The sequence below is a fragment of the Pelodiscus sinensis genome, chromosome 29 (assembly GCF_052426305.1).
Source record: "Pelodiscus sinensis isolate ZL-2025 chromosome 29, ASM5242630v1, whole genome shotgun sequence".
Classification (NCBI taxonomy): Eukaryota; Metazoa; Chordata; order Testudines; family Trionychidae; genus Pelodiscus; species Pelodiscus sinensis.
The window spans coordinates 9,531,138-9,546,143 of NC_143080.1; the positions used below are offsets into that span (position 1 = coordinate 9,531,138).

The window sequence follows — 15,006 nt, forward strand, 5'->3', positions numbered from 1 at the left end:
TGTAATGCAGTGCCCAGAACTGGACATAATACTCCAAGGCTATGTCTACACTGGCGCGGTCTCACGCAAAAACTCTTTTGCAGAAGAGTTCTTCTGCAAAAACACTTCTACAAGAGAGTGTCTACACTGGCATGTGCTTAGACAAATTTGAGGATTGGGCCACAAGAAATCTGATGAGGTTCAACAAGGACAAGTGCAGAGTCCTGCACTTGGGACGGAAGAATCCCAAGCATAGTTATAGACTGGGGACCAACAGGTTAAGTAGTAGTTCTGCAGAAAAGAACCTGGGGGTTACAGTGGATGAGAAGCTGGATATGAGTCAACAGTGCGCCCTTGTAGCCAAGAAGGCTAATGGTATATTGGGCTGTATTAGGAGGAGCATTGCCAGCAGTTCCAGAGATGTCATTATTCCCCTTTATTTGGCTTTGGTGAGGCCACATCTGGAGTATTGTGTCCAGTTCTGGGCCCCCCACTACAAAAAGGATGTTGACGCATTGGAGAGGGTCCAGCTGAGGGCAACCAAAATGATTAGGGGCCTGGAGAGTATGACCTATAAAGAGAGACTGAGGGAGTTGGGTTTGTTCAGTCTGCAGAAGCAAAGAGTGAAGGGGGATTTGATAGCAGCCTTCAACTTCCTGAAGGGAGGTTCCAAAGAGGATGGAGAGAGGCTGTTCTCAGTAGTGACAGATGGCAGAACAAGGAGCAATGGTCTCAAGTTATGGAGGGAAAGGTCCAGGTTGGATATTAGGAAAAACTATTTCACTAGGAGGGTAGTGAAGCGCTGGGTGTTTAAGTCTCGGCTTGACAAGGCCCTGGCCGGGTTGATTTAGTTGGGATTGGTCCTGCCTAGAGCAGGGGGCTGGACTTGATGACCTTCTGAGGTCTCTTCCAGCTCTATGGTTCTATGATTCTATGTGCTTTTGTGCAAGAGCATCCATGCCAGTGTAGACGCTCTCTTGCGCAAGAAAGCTCTGATGGCCATTTTAACCATTGGGGCTTCTTGCGCAAGAAATTCATGTTGCCTGTCTACACTGGCCAATACTGGAAGAGCTCTTGCGCAAGAGGGCTTATTCCTGAGCAGGAGCGTCAGAGTTCTCGCACAAGAAGCCCTGATTTCATACATTAGAACGTCAGTTTACTTGCGCAAGAACATGCGGCCAGTGTAGAAAGGCAGCAAGTTTTTGCGCAAGAGCGGCCACTTTTGCGCGAGATCGTGCCGGTGGAGACACAGCCCCAGATGAATACTCCATTGGCTAGGTCTACACTGCATGCTTATTTCAAAATAACAGAGTGCGTATCTACACAGCAAGCCCGTTATATCGAAATAGTTTCCAAATAACGGGCTTCTTACTCCGACTCCTGGTACCCTCATTTCACGAGGAGTATGGGAAGTCGGAGGGAGAGTGTCCTTCCTTCGACTTCCTGGTGTGCAGCCAGCGCCAAAAGCCAAGTTAAGCTACTTTGATGTCAGCTATACAATTAATGTAGCTGAAGTTGCTTAACTCGACTTTAGCCCGCAGTGTAGACGTGCCCTTAGAGTCTCGTGGGTTTGGAGGGCTGGGAGAGCAGGTCTCCTGATCTATGGTACTTCCTGGTTTAGGCTGCGCCAGACATCACAAGATCAGCTGCCGGGTGTGGGATTTTGGGGCCCTGGCCCTGATCTGCAAGGGGCAGGCCTTTGGGACAGAACAGGTTTGGGGGTGGAGGAATTGGGACATGCCAGTTTATTCCCAAGCCTAGAAACAGGCAGAATCTAGGGGTGTGAGCTGGGTTTGCTTCAATTCCAATTTGATGAGAGTTGATTCTCACACTGTAATCCCTGGCAGGGCTGGATTGAGGCTAAATGAGGCACAAATCTATTCGGCTGCAGGCATCTTCTAAACACAGCCCAGCCCCCTGCTCCCTCCCAGACCTGGTGGATGCTTCTTCCTGGCCTCTCTGCAACACAGAGAGGATCCGGTTCTTCTGTTGGGCCTTGGCTCCCAAGTGAGGCAGCACTGGGTGCTAGTGGCCACCGAGAGGAGGGGAATGGGGATCAGGACCCAGGCCAAGTGACCTTGTGGGGTCTCCCACCCACAGCGGAGACCCACTGCCCAAAGTGGGGCATTCTCGGACACTGGTATCAGCTTTCTTCTGGCTCCTTCTCTCTTCCCCATCTCCCATTTGCCCCACGCCCTGGCCGGGAAGGAAGGACTCTCCCACCTAGAATGGCCACCACAATGTCCTCCCGGAGGATCTCGATGGAGCCGCGGGAGATGAAGTAGAGGGTGGTGAGGACATCTCCGTAATGCACCAGGGTGTCTCCGGGAGGCGCGTGGGTCGTCTTGAACTTCATGGCCAGGGCTCGGAGGCAGCCCTTGCTGGCCCCCCGGAAGGCCTTGCAGTTCTGCAGGAGGGTGCGGTTCAGGTGGAGGCAGATGTCGGCCTGCAGGCATTCGGGGAAGCCTTTCAGCACCTGCAGGGGGAAAAGGGGGCAGCCAGTCACACAGCAGGGCCAGAGGGAGAGCCCGCCCGGTCTATAGGCAAACACAGACTGGGCCGCCCGGCCTGCATTCCCATCCAGAAAGGGATCCGAGCCATCACACCCAGCCAGAAGCTACCAGTGACTAATGTCCATAATGGGCCAACTCACCCTGTTGCACCACCCCAAGCATCGGGGAGGGGCACTCCAGGTCCCTCGGACCTGCTGGGACACGGAGTCGCAGCGCTTAGGATCTGGTCCCAGCTGTGGAGAGGGTGGGAGCCAGAGGGGCAGAGAGTGGATGTGGGGGGAGCGTGGGTCTGGAGAATTCTGAATGGCCTGCAGCAGCCTCCACACAAGGGGCAGAAATGCCCGCCCCTCCCAGTCCACGTGCTGGGCTCTGCCCTGTGGATCCTGCCCTCTAGGAGCACGGAAGCCCGGTGCCTTCAGTAGAAACGGACCAGGGGAAGTAGCTGGATGTCGGGTGAGGTCACTGGAGCGTGGCGGGATGGGGAGCGCTGGGAGGCGCTCTGCTCTGGACTGGAGGGATAACTTGCTGTGATGATGGAGCATGGTCCCCAGCAGGTGGCAGCGCGGGTACCACCGGGACAGGGAGAACAGGGCATTTCCCCAGCGGGAATTGAGCGAGGCAGGGCTCCCCAGCAGCCGCTAGCTTGGTCCCGGCTGCTCTCTCACTCAGTAATAATCTAGTGACTCATCCAGCCGGCTCCTTCCTGGTTCTAGAAGCTGCCTCCTCGCTGAGTCCCAGACCAAACGGTTGTTCATGACACAATAAAAACACATGGGAAATTCCAACCCCCGAGCCAGCCCTCCCTCCTTTCCAGAGCCCGAGCCCTGCAACGCGAGGTGATGAATAGCTACGGGGCATTCTCCATCCCACCGACCGCGGGACAAACACCTTCTCCTCGCGTCTCACGGGTCACCGGCCGCACACGAGCCGGCAGAGCGATGCCGCTGCGAAAAAGGCTAATACCACGCTGGGCCTTATGAACGGGAGTGTCGTGGGCAGGACATGGGGATTGTAGGGGAGCCTGGACTACCCTGCCTTGTCCAAAGTGTGGATTTCAGGCCCGTCTCAAGTCTGATGTAACAAAGCACGCAGACAGGGTCCGAGAGCCAGCAATTGTTTTGCATAACAACGCAGATTAAGCGAGGTTTGCGAGACGACGTCAAGAACACAGAACAAGCAGCCTTGTACTGGGACTTGTTTCTGATGAGCAAAAAGTACAGCCATGAAACTGTTAACTGTGCACATAACAGTTGGGGCAGGATGTACCCCAAATAGGGGCATTGGGCATTTGACGTATCCTACACAATACGTATCAATCGGTAAATATTATTAGAACGACCACGTCTCTCCCTGCTAAGAACAACTGGTGGGAGGGAGTGGGCAGGGTTGGCCCATATGTCCTGCTCGAGGTAACTAGAAGCGATTAGGCCCTTCACACTGGCTACGTCAGTGGTGGCGTTCCTATGCGTGGGAAAAGACGGAACCACGACCTCCTGCCTGGCACTGTAGGTTGCATACGAGTGAAGTGCAAGTGAATTAGGCTTTATTCTTGTATATAGCAGATCTTTTAGTAATTGCTTTTGCACTGCTTTGCGCTGTATTAATTGCTTTAGAAAGTATCGTATTTAAGGTTTAATTGTCTAGTAATTGTTCTTCAAGCTTGTAAAACTTAAACAACTGTATTAACGGCTTAACGCTCGCAATAAATAAGCAAGTGGTTAAGTAGCCCTGAAGTGTCCTGGTTCCTCTTGGATCTAAAATAAATCAAACCACACAACAGGGGTCTTTGTCCTGCTCCACTCGGCACTGCCAAGGCCTCCGAGTTTGGTGCCGTGTGTCCAGGTCTGGGCGCCGCGTGTTAGGAAAGACATGGGTGTGCTGGAAGGAGTCCAGAGAGCAACAAAAATGAACCAAGGCTTAGAATGCCCGATGAACAGAAGAGTGCGAGGCGACCCGATAACACCTGGCACATGTGCGAAGGGCCGGGAGAGAGGACAGCCATCAACAGTTCTCCCTGTCCACAAGGTAGGACAAGAAGCAATGGCAGGGAGATGTAGGTTAGATATTAGGGAAAGCTTTCTATGTTAACCTTGGCATAGGTTTTCAAGGCAGGATGGGGAATCCACACCATGGAGGTCTGCTGGCCAAATGTCTGTCACAGATAGTCTAGGTCTATTTGGTCCTGCCTCAGGGCTAGATGGCTCCTCAATTTCTCTTCCACCAAATCTCCGTCGCTGTGATTTCTATGACAAAGGCATTTCAGACAAATGACCTCCCTTCAGACCCACTGGCAAAGGACAAACCCGATTCAAAACCCTTCCTCAGAGCAACGCCGCATCTTCCTACAAATCCCTTCTTTAAATTCTCCTTTGCCAGGAGGCCAGCCAAAAAACGTTAAAAACCAATGCACAGTTCTGTAGCACCTTCGAGACTAACGACTATATAGAGATGGTGTCACGTGCTTTCGAGGGCACAACCCACTTGCTCAGGTGAGTGAAGAAAAAAGGGGGGGACCCTCACAATTTATAACAGAAAAAGAAGGTGGGGGGGCTACCTGTCAATTTTGGTGCTAAGGAGGCGAATTGAGCGGGCTGGAAATGTCCCATACTTAGCTTTTGATGTCAACTGGGTGTTGAATATAACGGCCCTCCCAGTTCATGTCTTTGTTCAAGCCACGAGAGATAGTGTCACATTTGCATACAAAGGCCAGGTCTGCAGTTTCCCTCTGTAGTTGGTTTTTGAAATGACTTTGCAGAAGAATGGCTACTTTGAAATCCATGAATGAGCGCCCAGGCAGGTTACAATGTTCTCCTACAGGTCAAAAACCTTGACAATGAAGAGGTAGTTGCTGTGCTGAGACCAGTTCCAAATCATACGGACCAGTACAGCCTCATGAATTTCCTTGAGCTCCCCTGTCTGGCTGTAGCCACCTGCCATCTCTTGTCCTCTGCTTAGATTTTTGGGCAAGGAGCCAGCTTTTTGTTCTGAGTTTCCACGGCACCTAGCTGCATGGGGTTCTGGTTCATAACAGGGCTACCTGGGGCTATCGCAGCACCACGCAGTCGTAAGACAGATGTGCATAGTTGGGTATGTCTAGAGTGCGTTGCTATTTCGGGATACTGGAAGTATCCTGAAATAGCAATGCTGTGCCTTTAAAATTGCCAGCTATTTCCCAAAATAACAGGCGTGCTATTTCAGTGTCCCTGTCACCCTCACTCCACGAGAGATAAGGAATTTGTCGGAATGGTGCCTTATTTTGAAATCTGGTGCTGTGTAGACAGCAGCAAATTTCAGAATAAGCTCTTTCCACTTAGACTCGGAATAAACTACGCAATTTGCATAGTGCAAATTGCGTAGCTTATTCCAACAGAAGGGGGCTGTCTAGACGCACCCTTAGTGACAATATTCATCAACCCCAAAAACCAGCCCACAGATCCATACCGAATTAAGCCGGAGACAGGCTATCCTAATTAAACTCTATATACATGAGTCTGAGGCAGTCGAATGATGAACGGTTTGCCATAATGGTCTACTGCCAGACATAATATTTCCCATTTCGCTGTATTTCTTAAAGCAAAGAGCGAGGCCCTGGAGACGGGAGAACGAAGAGCAGTAACAAAACACTCCTCCAGCAATCGCTGGGCCCACGTTAGAGCCATGCCTGGAGACTGTAAGGCCGTGTCTGCGCAGCCTGCGGCAGCAACCCAGGGGGAGACGGGCTGAGCCCAGATGGCTGCCCAAACCACAGCTCCAAAGCTCTGTCTGCGCAACTGTGGTTAGTGCAGTAGCGTGAGACCAGCTAGCTCAAATCCCTCTGCCGCGGGACGCCACTGGCCGGGCAGCCCGCAGCCTGTACGAGCAAAGGGGTTGTGTGTTACATGGGTGGTGTGAGAATGTGTCTTGTCTGCTCCGCCGGGGGAAATCGGGCATATGGCTGTCCCTTAGCATGCGCTGAAGCACTGGCAGAGCCCCACTGGGACCAGGCTAGGGCTGGGAGAGAACAACTCCTTCCCACACGTGGCTCCGGCTAGTCCTAGTGATTGTGGGTTTCTCCCCATTTCATCTCTCAGCCAGAGGGATGTGGGACCGCGGGTGCTTCCCCTAGTAACTGGCTTCAAGGTCCCCTTGGTTTTGGGCTAATGACTGAACACGGGGCTAGAATTCCTGGGTCCTATTCTGGGCGTTGACACTATCTCGCAGTGCAGCCTTGGGCTGCCCACCCTCCCCTGGCTCTGTGCCTCAGTTTCCCCACACGTAAAATGAGGATAGTGATACTAATATTTGTATAGCACCTTGAGAATATAAAACACTCAGGGTTCTGATGAGAAACAGATGTCAGCCACGAAGCCTGGGGTGCTTGGACTTGCAATTTAGTTTGGCTCATTATAATGCAAAGGGACCAGGAGCAAAATTTGAAAAACGATCTGAATTCATCCAGAGCTGGGTGTTGTGTGTCCCTAGCATCCCGGTGTAGACCCATCCCTAATTATCAGTATCAGTGTCCAATCTAAACTATTGTCTTCAGTAATATCATGTGGCAGCGAGTTCCACTGGTTCATTTCACGGTGTGTTGCTTGGTTTCCATTTCACCTGGATCTGGTGCTTGTCAAGGACATGGAACAGGGTGAAAACCCACAAGCCGACTTGGTTATGTCATAGGCCATTTAGGGGTCACTCCCGAGTGGGGAATAAATTCCTCTCCCGAGGGGCGAGATGGACTCTTTGTTATAATTGACTGTCCTCTCTCTCCTCAGCTTCACAGGACCCCCTCCAGCCAGCGTGTGTCCTCCAATGGCCGAGGCTCTTTCCTTCCGCAGAGGGGTCTGAGCGAAGGCCGGTCTCTCACATTGCTGCTCTCCCATGATCCCCTTGGCTCCCTCCGAGCAGCCTTTCCAGATGCTAATTAAACCAGGCTGAAGTTTATTGCAATGCCGCCCTTCCCCCGTCACCGAAAGCACAACCTGCTCTGCTTAGCAACCGGCTGCACAGAGAAGAGGCTGGATCGATAAGCGCCAAGCGCTCCCAGAGCCTTTCCCCAGCAATGGCCAATCAGGGCTACCCTGACCCACAGGCAGCTCGGTACGCGGCCGGCCAGCCAGCCAGGGAAATCCTAGGCTAGCCCACCCACCCTCCTAGATCCTCCAGCCCCCAAGCTAAGCAGCAGGGATCAGGCTCTTTAGCGAAGTGCTGGGCCTGCACGGAGACAGACGGACACCAGGGCTCGGCCCCCCATGGCTCCAACCCTGCACCCAAGCGCTGTTGACATGATCTCATCTTACCTGGCTTTCTCCCCGCCCGAACGGAAAGCACCGGTCCTGGGACACAGGGCAGCGGAGAGGGGCTCCGGATTCTGCGGGCTGCCCGCCACTCAGCCAGGAGCATCTAAGGTGCATTCTCATCTCCCTCCCCACGGAGGCCTCAGGGTTATTGGCAGGGCCGGGGACCCAGATCCCTGCCTGGCAGCGGCTCAGCCCGGTAGGGGAGGCGGATCCCCTGCGCCAGCCAGGCACTCACCGCGTTCATGTCGATGCCGTTGGTGTAGGACCAGGCGTGCTGGAAGTACTCCTCCAGGCGCTGGCGCAGCGGGTTGGGGATCTGGTGGAAGCGAATGAACTCCTTCACCCTCAGCATCTGGGTGTGGTAGCGGGCCGTGCCCGAGTACAGGCGCTGGATGATGGCGGAGACGTTGCCGAAGATGCTGGCGTACATCAGAGCTGCAACGAGAGGGCAGGGTTCAGGGATCCCGCAGGAGGCTCCGGCGAGGGGTGGAACTGCTCCTGCGGCCCCAGCCCTCAGGCCTTGCTCCCTTGCTCCAGCTCTGACCCCCTCCTGATCCTGCTCCAGCTCCAACCCCCTCCCTGCCTGCTCATCAAGACACCTAATCCCCCCCGCCCCAGCAGCTCCCATTTGTCATGGCTGCTTCCCTTGTCGAGCCCCATGGACACACGTGCTGCAGGTTCGCAGCCTCAGTTGGGGGGAGCTCATGCTTGGGATTAGGGGACATCTGGCAGCGTGCTGGGGGGCAGTAGGGCCAAAGCACCCTGGCATCTCTTGCTGGGGGTCAGACTGGGGGATCAATCCATGCAAAAGTCCCTGTCTCTGGTCTAGTGCCCTGTCTGACTCCTCATAGACTCATAGACTTTAAGGTCAGAAGGGACCAGTTTGATCATCTAGTCTGACCCCCTGCACAGTGCAGGCCACAGAATCTCCCCCACCCCCTCCTAGAATAATCCTCTCACCTAGATCTCAGATATTGAAGTCTTCAAATACTTTGAAGACCCCAAGATGCAGAGAATCCTCCAGCTGTGATCTGTGCCCCATGCTACAGAGGAAGGCGCAAAACCTCCAGGGCCTCTGCCAATCTACCCTGGAGGAAAATTCCTTCCCGACCCCAAATATGGCGATCAGCTAAACCCTGAGCATGTGGGCAAGACTCACCAGCCAGACACCCAGAAAGTTCTCTATAGTAACTCCTATCATCCCTCCATTGACCTATTTCCCACTGATAATGAATGGTCAGTTAGTTACCAAGACCATGTTACCTCATCAAACCATCCCCTTATCATAGAATCATAGAACTGGAAGAGACCCCAGAAGGTCGTCAAGTCCAGCCCCCCGCTCTAGGCAGGACCAATCCCAACTAAATCAACCCGGCCAGGGCTTTGTCAAGCCGAGACTTAAACACCTCTAGGGATGGAGATTCCACTACTTCCCTAGGGAACTCATCCCAGTGCTTTACCACCCTCTAAAGACCGACCCCGGTTGGCACGGATCTGGGAGCTGGCCTGACTCACTGGCCTTCTCGGGAGCCTCCCCGAGGGAAGCTGGGTTCTCAGCGCAGCAAATGCCTGCTTGGGCAGCTCAGTCCCCCGCCTGCACCCCAGCACTGGGCTGGGCAAGTTCTCCCCACCCTGCTCAACCTGAGCTGCCCTGCTCCTCTCCCCAAGCAGCCTCCGGCCCCCACGGCACCCCAGGAGGGCAAGTGGGAACAGGCTGCAGAACAGGCCCCTCAACTGAGGGCCAGGTGGCCCCCGAGGGCAAGCGGGGACCATGCCGGGGGCCTGGGCAGGCACTCACAGCCAATCAGCATGACGCAGATGGAGAAGATCTTCTCGGAGTTGGTGTTGGGCGAGACGTTGCCGAAGCCCACGCTGGTGAGGCTGCTGAAGGTGAAGTAGAGCGCCGTGACGTACTTGTCCTTGATGGAGGGGCCGGAGGAGAGGTCGCTGTCGTTGTAGCGCTTGCCGATCTGGTCGCCCAGGTTGTCCAGCCAGCCGATCTTGTGCTCCATGTAGGGCCGCTCCACGTTGCCGATGGCGTACCAGATGCAGGCCAGCCAGTGGGCGATGAGGGCGAAGGTGCACATGAGCAGGAAGAGCACAGCCGCCCCGTACTCGGAGTAGCGGTCCAGCTTGCGGGCCACGCGCACCAGGCGCAGCAGCCGGGCCGTCTTCAGCAGCCCGATCAGCGTGGTGGTCTGCAGGGGGGCCAAGCGGGAAAGGGAGATCACCCGGAAACCACATGGAAACCTCCGAGGAGGCTGCGATTAGAATGGGAGCCTAGGAGCCAGGACTTGGGGTTCCCTTTATGCCTCTGAGATACAGTGCGGTCTAGTGGTTAGAACAGAGGACTGGGAACCAGGATTCCAGGGTCCTCTCATCCCAGCTCTGGAAAGGAAGGGCCGTTAGCCCTGGTTTACACTAGGGCTTTATTTCAGAATAACCCCCCTTAGGTCAAATGTATAAGCGTCCACACGACTAAGCCCGTTATTTTGAAATCTGGACTCCTGCTTTTCCTAGAATCATAGGGTATGTCTACACTACCCCGCTAGTTCGAACCTCGAGGTGTACTGGTAGTTCGGAATAGGAAACCTAGTCCGAACTACCTAGTTCGAGCCCCGTGTAGCCGCGCTGCACGGGGTTCGAACCAGCGGGGTTTTAAAAATGGCGGCTCCCCGCTTATGCAAATGAAGCCCGGGAAATTCAAATCCCGGGCTTCATTTGCAAGTGCGGTATGCCTACATTACCCCGCTAGTTCGAACTAGGAGGGTAGTGTAGACATACCCATAGAGCTGGAAGAGATCTCAGGAGGTCAAATCCAGCCCCCTGCCCAAGGCAGGACCAATCCCAACTAAATCAACTCAGCCAGGGCTTTGTCAAGCCGGGACTTAAAAACCTCTAGGGATGGAGATTCCACCCCCTCCCTAGGGAACCCAGCCCAGGGCTTCACCACCCTCCTAGGGAAATAGTTTGTCCTAATATCCAACCTACACCTCCCCCACTGTAACTTGAGACCATTGCTCCTCGTTCTGCCATCCATCACTACTGAGAACAGCCTCTCTCCATCCTCTCTGGAACCCCCCTTCAGGAAGCTGAAGGCTGCTCTCAAATCCCCCCTCACTCTTCTCAGGGAATAACGCCCATTCCAAAATAGTTATTTTGAAAGAGCATCACTATGGCCGCTCCCAGGCCACTATTTCAAAATAACGACTCCCCAGAGTCATTCGAACTAATGACTCCCCCGTGGTTCCTGGGGCTCTAAGTCGAGGTAGTGCGTCCACACTGAGGGAGCTGCCTCGCACTCATTTCGAGGCTCCCCCGTAGTGGGGACCCGCTGGTTGGATCTTGTAGCATCGGGAGTTAGGAAATGGATTTTCATTTTTTCAGGTTTCCTCGTGTACACATGCCCCCGGCGGTTAAAGTAGAAGCCAAGACTGGGTCTCGTCCTGGCTCTGAGGAGGGAGGAGCCTATTCATGTGAACAGAGGACTTCTGGGTCCGTTCCCAGACTTGCCGCTCTCTGTGCTCAGTTGAAGAGAGATGAGGGCCCTTCCGTAGGGAATGTGTCAGAGTCACAAGGCTCCTGACACTAACAAGCAACAAGACTCCAAGCTGAATGACAGAGGTGCAGTGACACAGGCCACACCATTCGCAGCACCTTTCCCCCAAGCCTCCACTTGGGGAAACTGAGGCAGAGGGGTTTGGCTGAGGTGTCACTAGGAGTTGGTGGCACAGCGAGAAATAGAGGACGATGACAGCCCTTCAAGAGGCTTAGAGACCCCCCCCCAATGGCTGGAGACTAGAGACAGCATTATCAGCCCCCCACCCTGGCAGCATGCCGTCCTGCCCCTCAGAAGCTGCTATTTCTGGCACTACCTCTGGCCTGCTGCAAGTCCCTTCCCCTCCTGCCCGTTCTCTGTTAGACTGGGACAGGGACTGTCTCTTGACAGGGGTCTGTACAGCGCTGAACACAATGGTGCCCCCATCTCTGTCAGCGCCTCTGGCCTAGGGATGGTGTAGTTGATTAACCAATTAGCAAAAGCTTATCAGTGAATGCTGTTGACTACACGCATTCCCCCGTCCCCACCAGTAAATGTTTTGGCAGGCTGGCCAGCAGCCTGGCTCAGTCTCAGCTCGCGCCGGGTCCAGGACCTTCCCCCGCTGCGACTCTGCATTTAAGCAGACAGGCAGCCTGGCTTAGTTCTGGCTCGCGCCGGGTCTGAGAGCTCAGACTGCCCCTGGACAGGGGCTCCTGCCACCGCGCACTGCTGCCTCTTTATCAGAGGCAGCAGGACAGGGCGACAGGCAGCCGGTCTGCGAGTTTTTAAACTGACTCCTCTCACGGACCAGCTCCCGCCTGGCACCCCGTGCTGCTGCCTCTGATAAGAGGCAACAGTGTGGAGTGGCAGGGGACTCCTCAGGAGTGGGGCCGCAGTGCACTGGCTGCTGGCCCCACCCCCGGGGACTCTAGAATAGTCGAGTAACCAATACGAATTCTTGAGGTTAATCGACTATTCAATTAACCGATATTTGACAGCCCTACTCCAGCCTCTACCAAACACGAGGAAACATCCAGAAAGGCGTCCCCAGGCATTCCCTAGAGCATCGCTTAGCACAGACACCCTGATCCAGCTGGTCTCGCAGCCTCCTTGAAAGATGGGGCAGACCACTGGTTCCAGCCAGCCGCCTGCCGTACTCAATGGCAAATCTCCTCGTCCTCATTCCTCCCCAGGGAGCCGTGGCTTCTCTGGGATGGAGCGGCCGGTGCGTGGACAGTGGCTTGTTATTGTGGAGCCAGACGCACGAGGCTGTCCCCCAAAGTGCAGCTGCAGTGTCAATACAGCCTGGGGGGGTTATACTGTGAGCCAGTGACCTCAGCTCACGGCTGCTTAGCTTGTACCAGGAAAACGATGTTTCTCTGCTGCTCTCTGATCAATCTGCTCCCTCTCTCTTGCCCTCCCCTCTTTCCAGCTCCCTCCTTTTCCATCTACTCCCCTGTATGCCCGTTTCTCTCTGTCTGTCCGTCTGCACCAGCCTGCTCAGTGTCTCTGCCAGTCCTCTAATGGCTGCTTATAGCTGGACTGAGACTTCGGCTGACTTGCAAATCAGCTCCAAACACAGCAACCGCTTGGCCGCCTCACCTTGACCAAGGTTCCCTCTAACCTTGCCCATCCATGTGTGGAATAATTGTTATGTGGACCAGAGGATGCGCACCACCAGTGGAAACAAAAAACCTATTGGTGGGTGCTCTGCTAGTCTGTTGGGTGGCATTTGCATCGCTCAGCTTACAGGGAACTCTGACCATGGCCCGGCTCCTGGGCTGGCCCTGAAGCGCTCTTCTAGCCAAGCTTCTCTGGACACTCCCCAGGAGATGGAGCCCGGAAGCCTTATTAACTCGCCTGCTGGTTGCTGATTGGGTATTGTCCCTTTCCGGCCCTTCCAGGCCCTTGGAGGACTAAGTCTTGTTGGTACCCTGCCCGGAGTGGGCTTCTCCTAAGCAGGAGCTTGTCAGGGTGCTGACGTCTCCAGCAGAGGGCAGAGCAGGCCAGGTACAAAGACAGAGCCGTCTATCCACCCATCCGTCCACATCTCTCTTCCCCACATCTGACGTGCCATCCGTTGTGCGGTGTCGGGCACCAGAAACCACAGGCAGACTGGTCCCTACTCTACCCTCCCAGGCCTCGGCCTAGGTCTCTGCGTTCTACCCATTAGCCCCACTCACCTCGTCAGAGCCGGAGCGGAAGATAAGCAGGTCGAAGGGGATGGCCGCCACCATGTCGATAAGGAACCAGCCCTTGAAGTAGTGGATGGCGATCTTGCCGGGGTGGCTCACCACCTCGTCGTTGATGTTGACGTAGGTGGTGCGGAAGTTGATGAGGATGTCCACGATGAACATGATGTCCACGATGAGGTCGATGATGTTGAGAGGGTTGCAAGAGTAGCCACAGTCCCAGCGCCTCTCCTCCTGCTCCTCGTTGAGCAGGAAGGCGGCCGAGTAGGGCGTGAAGACGGCCGTGTAGATAACCAGCAGCAGGATCAGCCAGTCCCACACCGCCTTGAAGGGGCTGTAGTGCAGGATGGTCCATCGGTGGATCCGCGGCGCCTGCAGCTTGTACTCCGGGAGGACATCCGCGCCCAGCGACAGGACCTGCCAGGGAGACGGGTGTGTGAGGGGCACAGGGGATGCAAGAACCGGGGGACGGAGCTTAGAAGGTCCAGGAGCCCAACTTTGCCCAATGACACCAAGTGTTTGCAAGATCTCTTTGCTCTGCCTTTCCCCAATCAACCCTCTCAACAGCTGATCCCTCCGCCAGGCACCTTGACTCCTTCTAAGCTGCTGATCCCTCCTTTCCCCACTCACAGACGTTCTCCCAATGCACCACCCCAGCTTGTAAGAGGCCTGGGGTTGCACCAGTCCCGGGTTGAGGTGGGCTCCCACCATGGGACAGTACGAGACAGACGGCAGCTGGGACCAAGATGCCAGACGAGCTGTCACTCCATTTATCCAAGGGCTCCTGACCCCCTTTTCAAGGCGGGCAGCAATCCCTGGGGAGAGGCCAACTAGGGGCCTAAAGAGAACCTATGGCATCCATAGTTAGACACCAAAACATCTGGCCTGAATGGCAGAACAACTGCATGGAATTCAGGTCAGATTTATTCAGACGCCTAACCATGGAATTAGGAGCCCAATGGATTTAGGAGCTCAAAGGATTTAGGAGCCCAATCTCAGCCACAGTGTAACAAACTGGCCAGTGTAGGTGCATCCTGCTGGAAACCATAAGTGGCATGTCACAGACCCTCTACTGCTAACAGCAAAGGTGATTCTCCATTAGTGGGCATGGCAGTTGCCTCTGCTTAGGAGCAGAATATGTAATTGGGTAGGACACCTGAACATTTGGGGCACCACTGGGTCTTAGTGTCCACCCACCCACCTCTCCCTACCCCTGGTCTGAGGCTCTGCCTCCTCCGGAGAGGGTCTCGCTAACGTAAACGTGACAAACTCTGCCAGGACGCTGAACCTGTGATGGAGCCACTTGAGTGGTCACAAAGCCATTTCCCAGGCATTTGCTGACTCCAGCTACCTACTGCCAGTTTCTGAATGTACTGTGTTAGCACGGGCGTGGGGTGAAAGGCCAGCTAGGGAAGGCAAGCCCCAGCCCCGCCCCTTTCCACCTGAGAACCCGCCCCTTCTGCCTGATGCCACGCCCACTCCCATCCCAATCCTTCTAGGCCACG

General features: G+C 54.9%; 1 protein-coding gene across 3 annotated transcripts in view; it reads right to left on the reverse strand.

Moving 5' to 3' along the window:
• Positions 1–15,006, reverse strand: part of KCNH6 (potassium voltage-gated channel subfamily H member 6) — a 122,897-nt gene that overhangs the window by 13,065 nt on the left and 94,826 nt on the right. For all 3 annotated transcript variants that reach the window (XM_075911217.2, XM_075911219.2, XM_075911218.2), the window contains 4 exons: positions 13,493–13,918; positions 9,570–9,969; positions 8,007–8,206; positions 2,203–2,455 (listed from right to left, as the gene is read on the reverse strand). In XM_075911217.2, the coding sequence (XP_075767332.2) occupies positions 2,203–2,455; positions 8,007–8,206; positions 9,570–9,969; positions 13,493–13,918 (1,279 nt within the window). The remainder of the gene's footprint in view (positions 1–2,202; positions 2,456–8,006; positions 8,207–9,569; positions 9,970–13,492; positions 13,919–15,006) is intronic.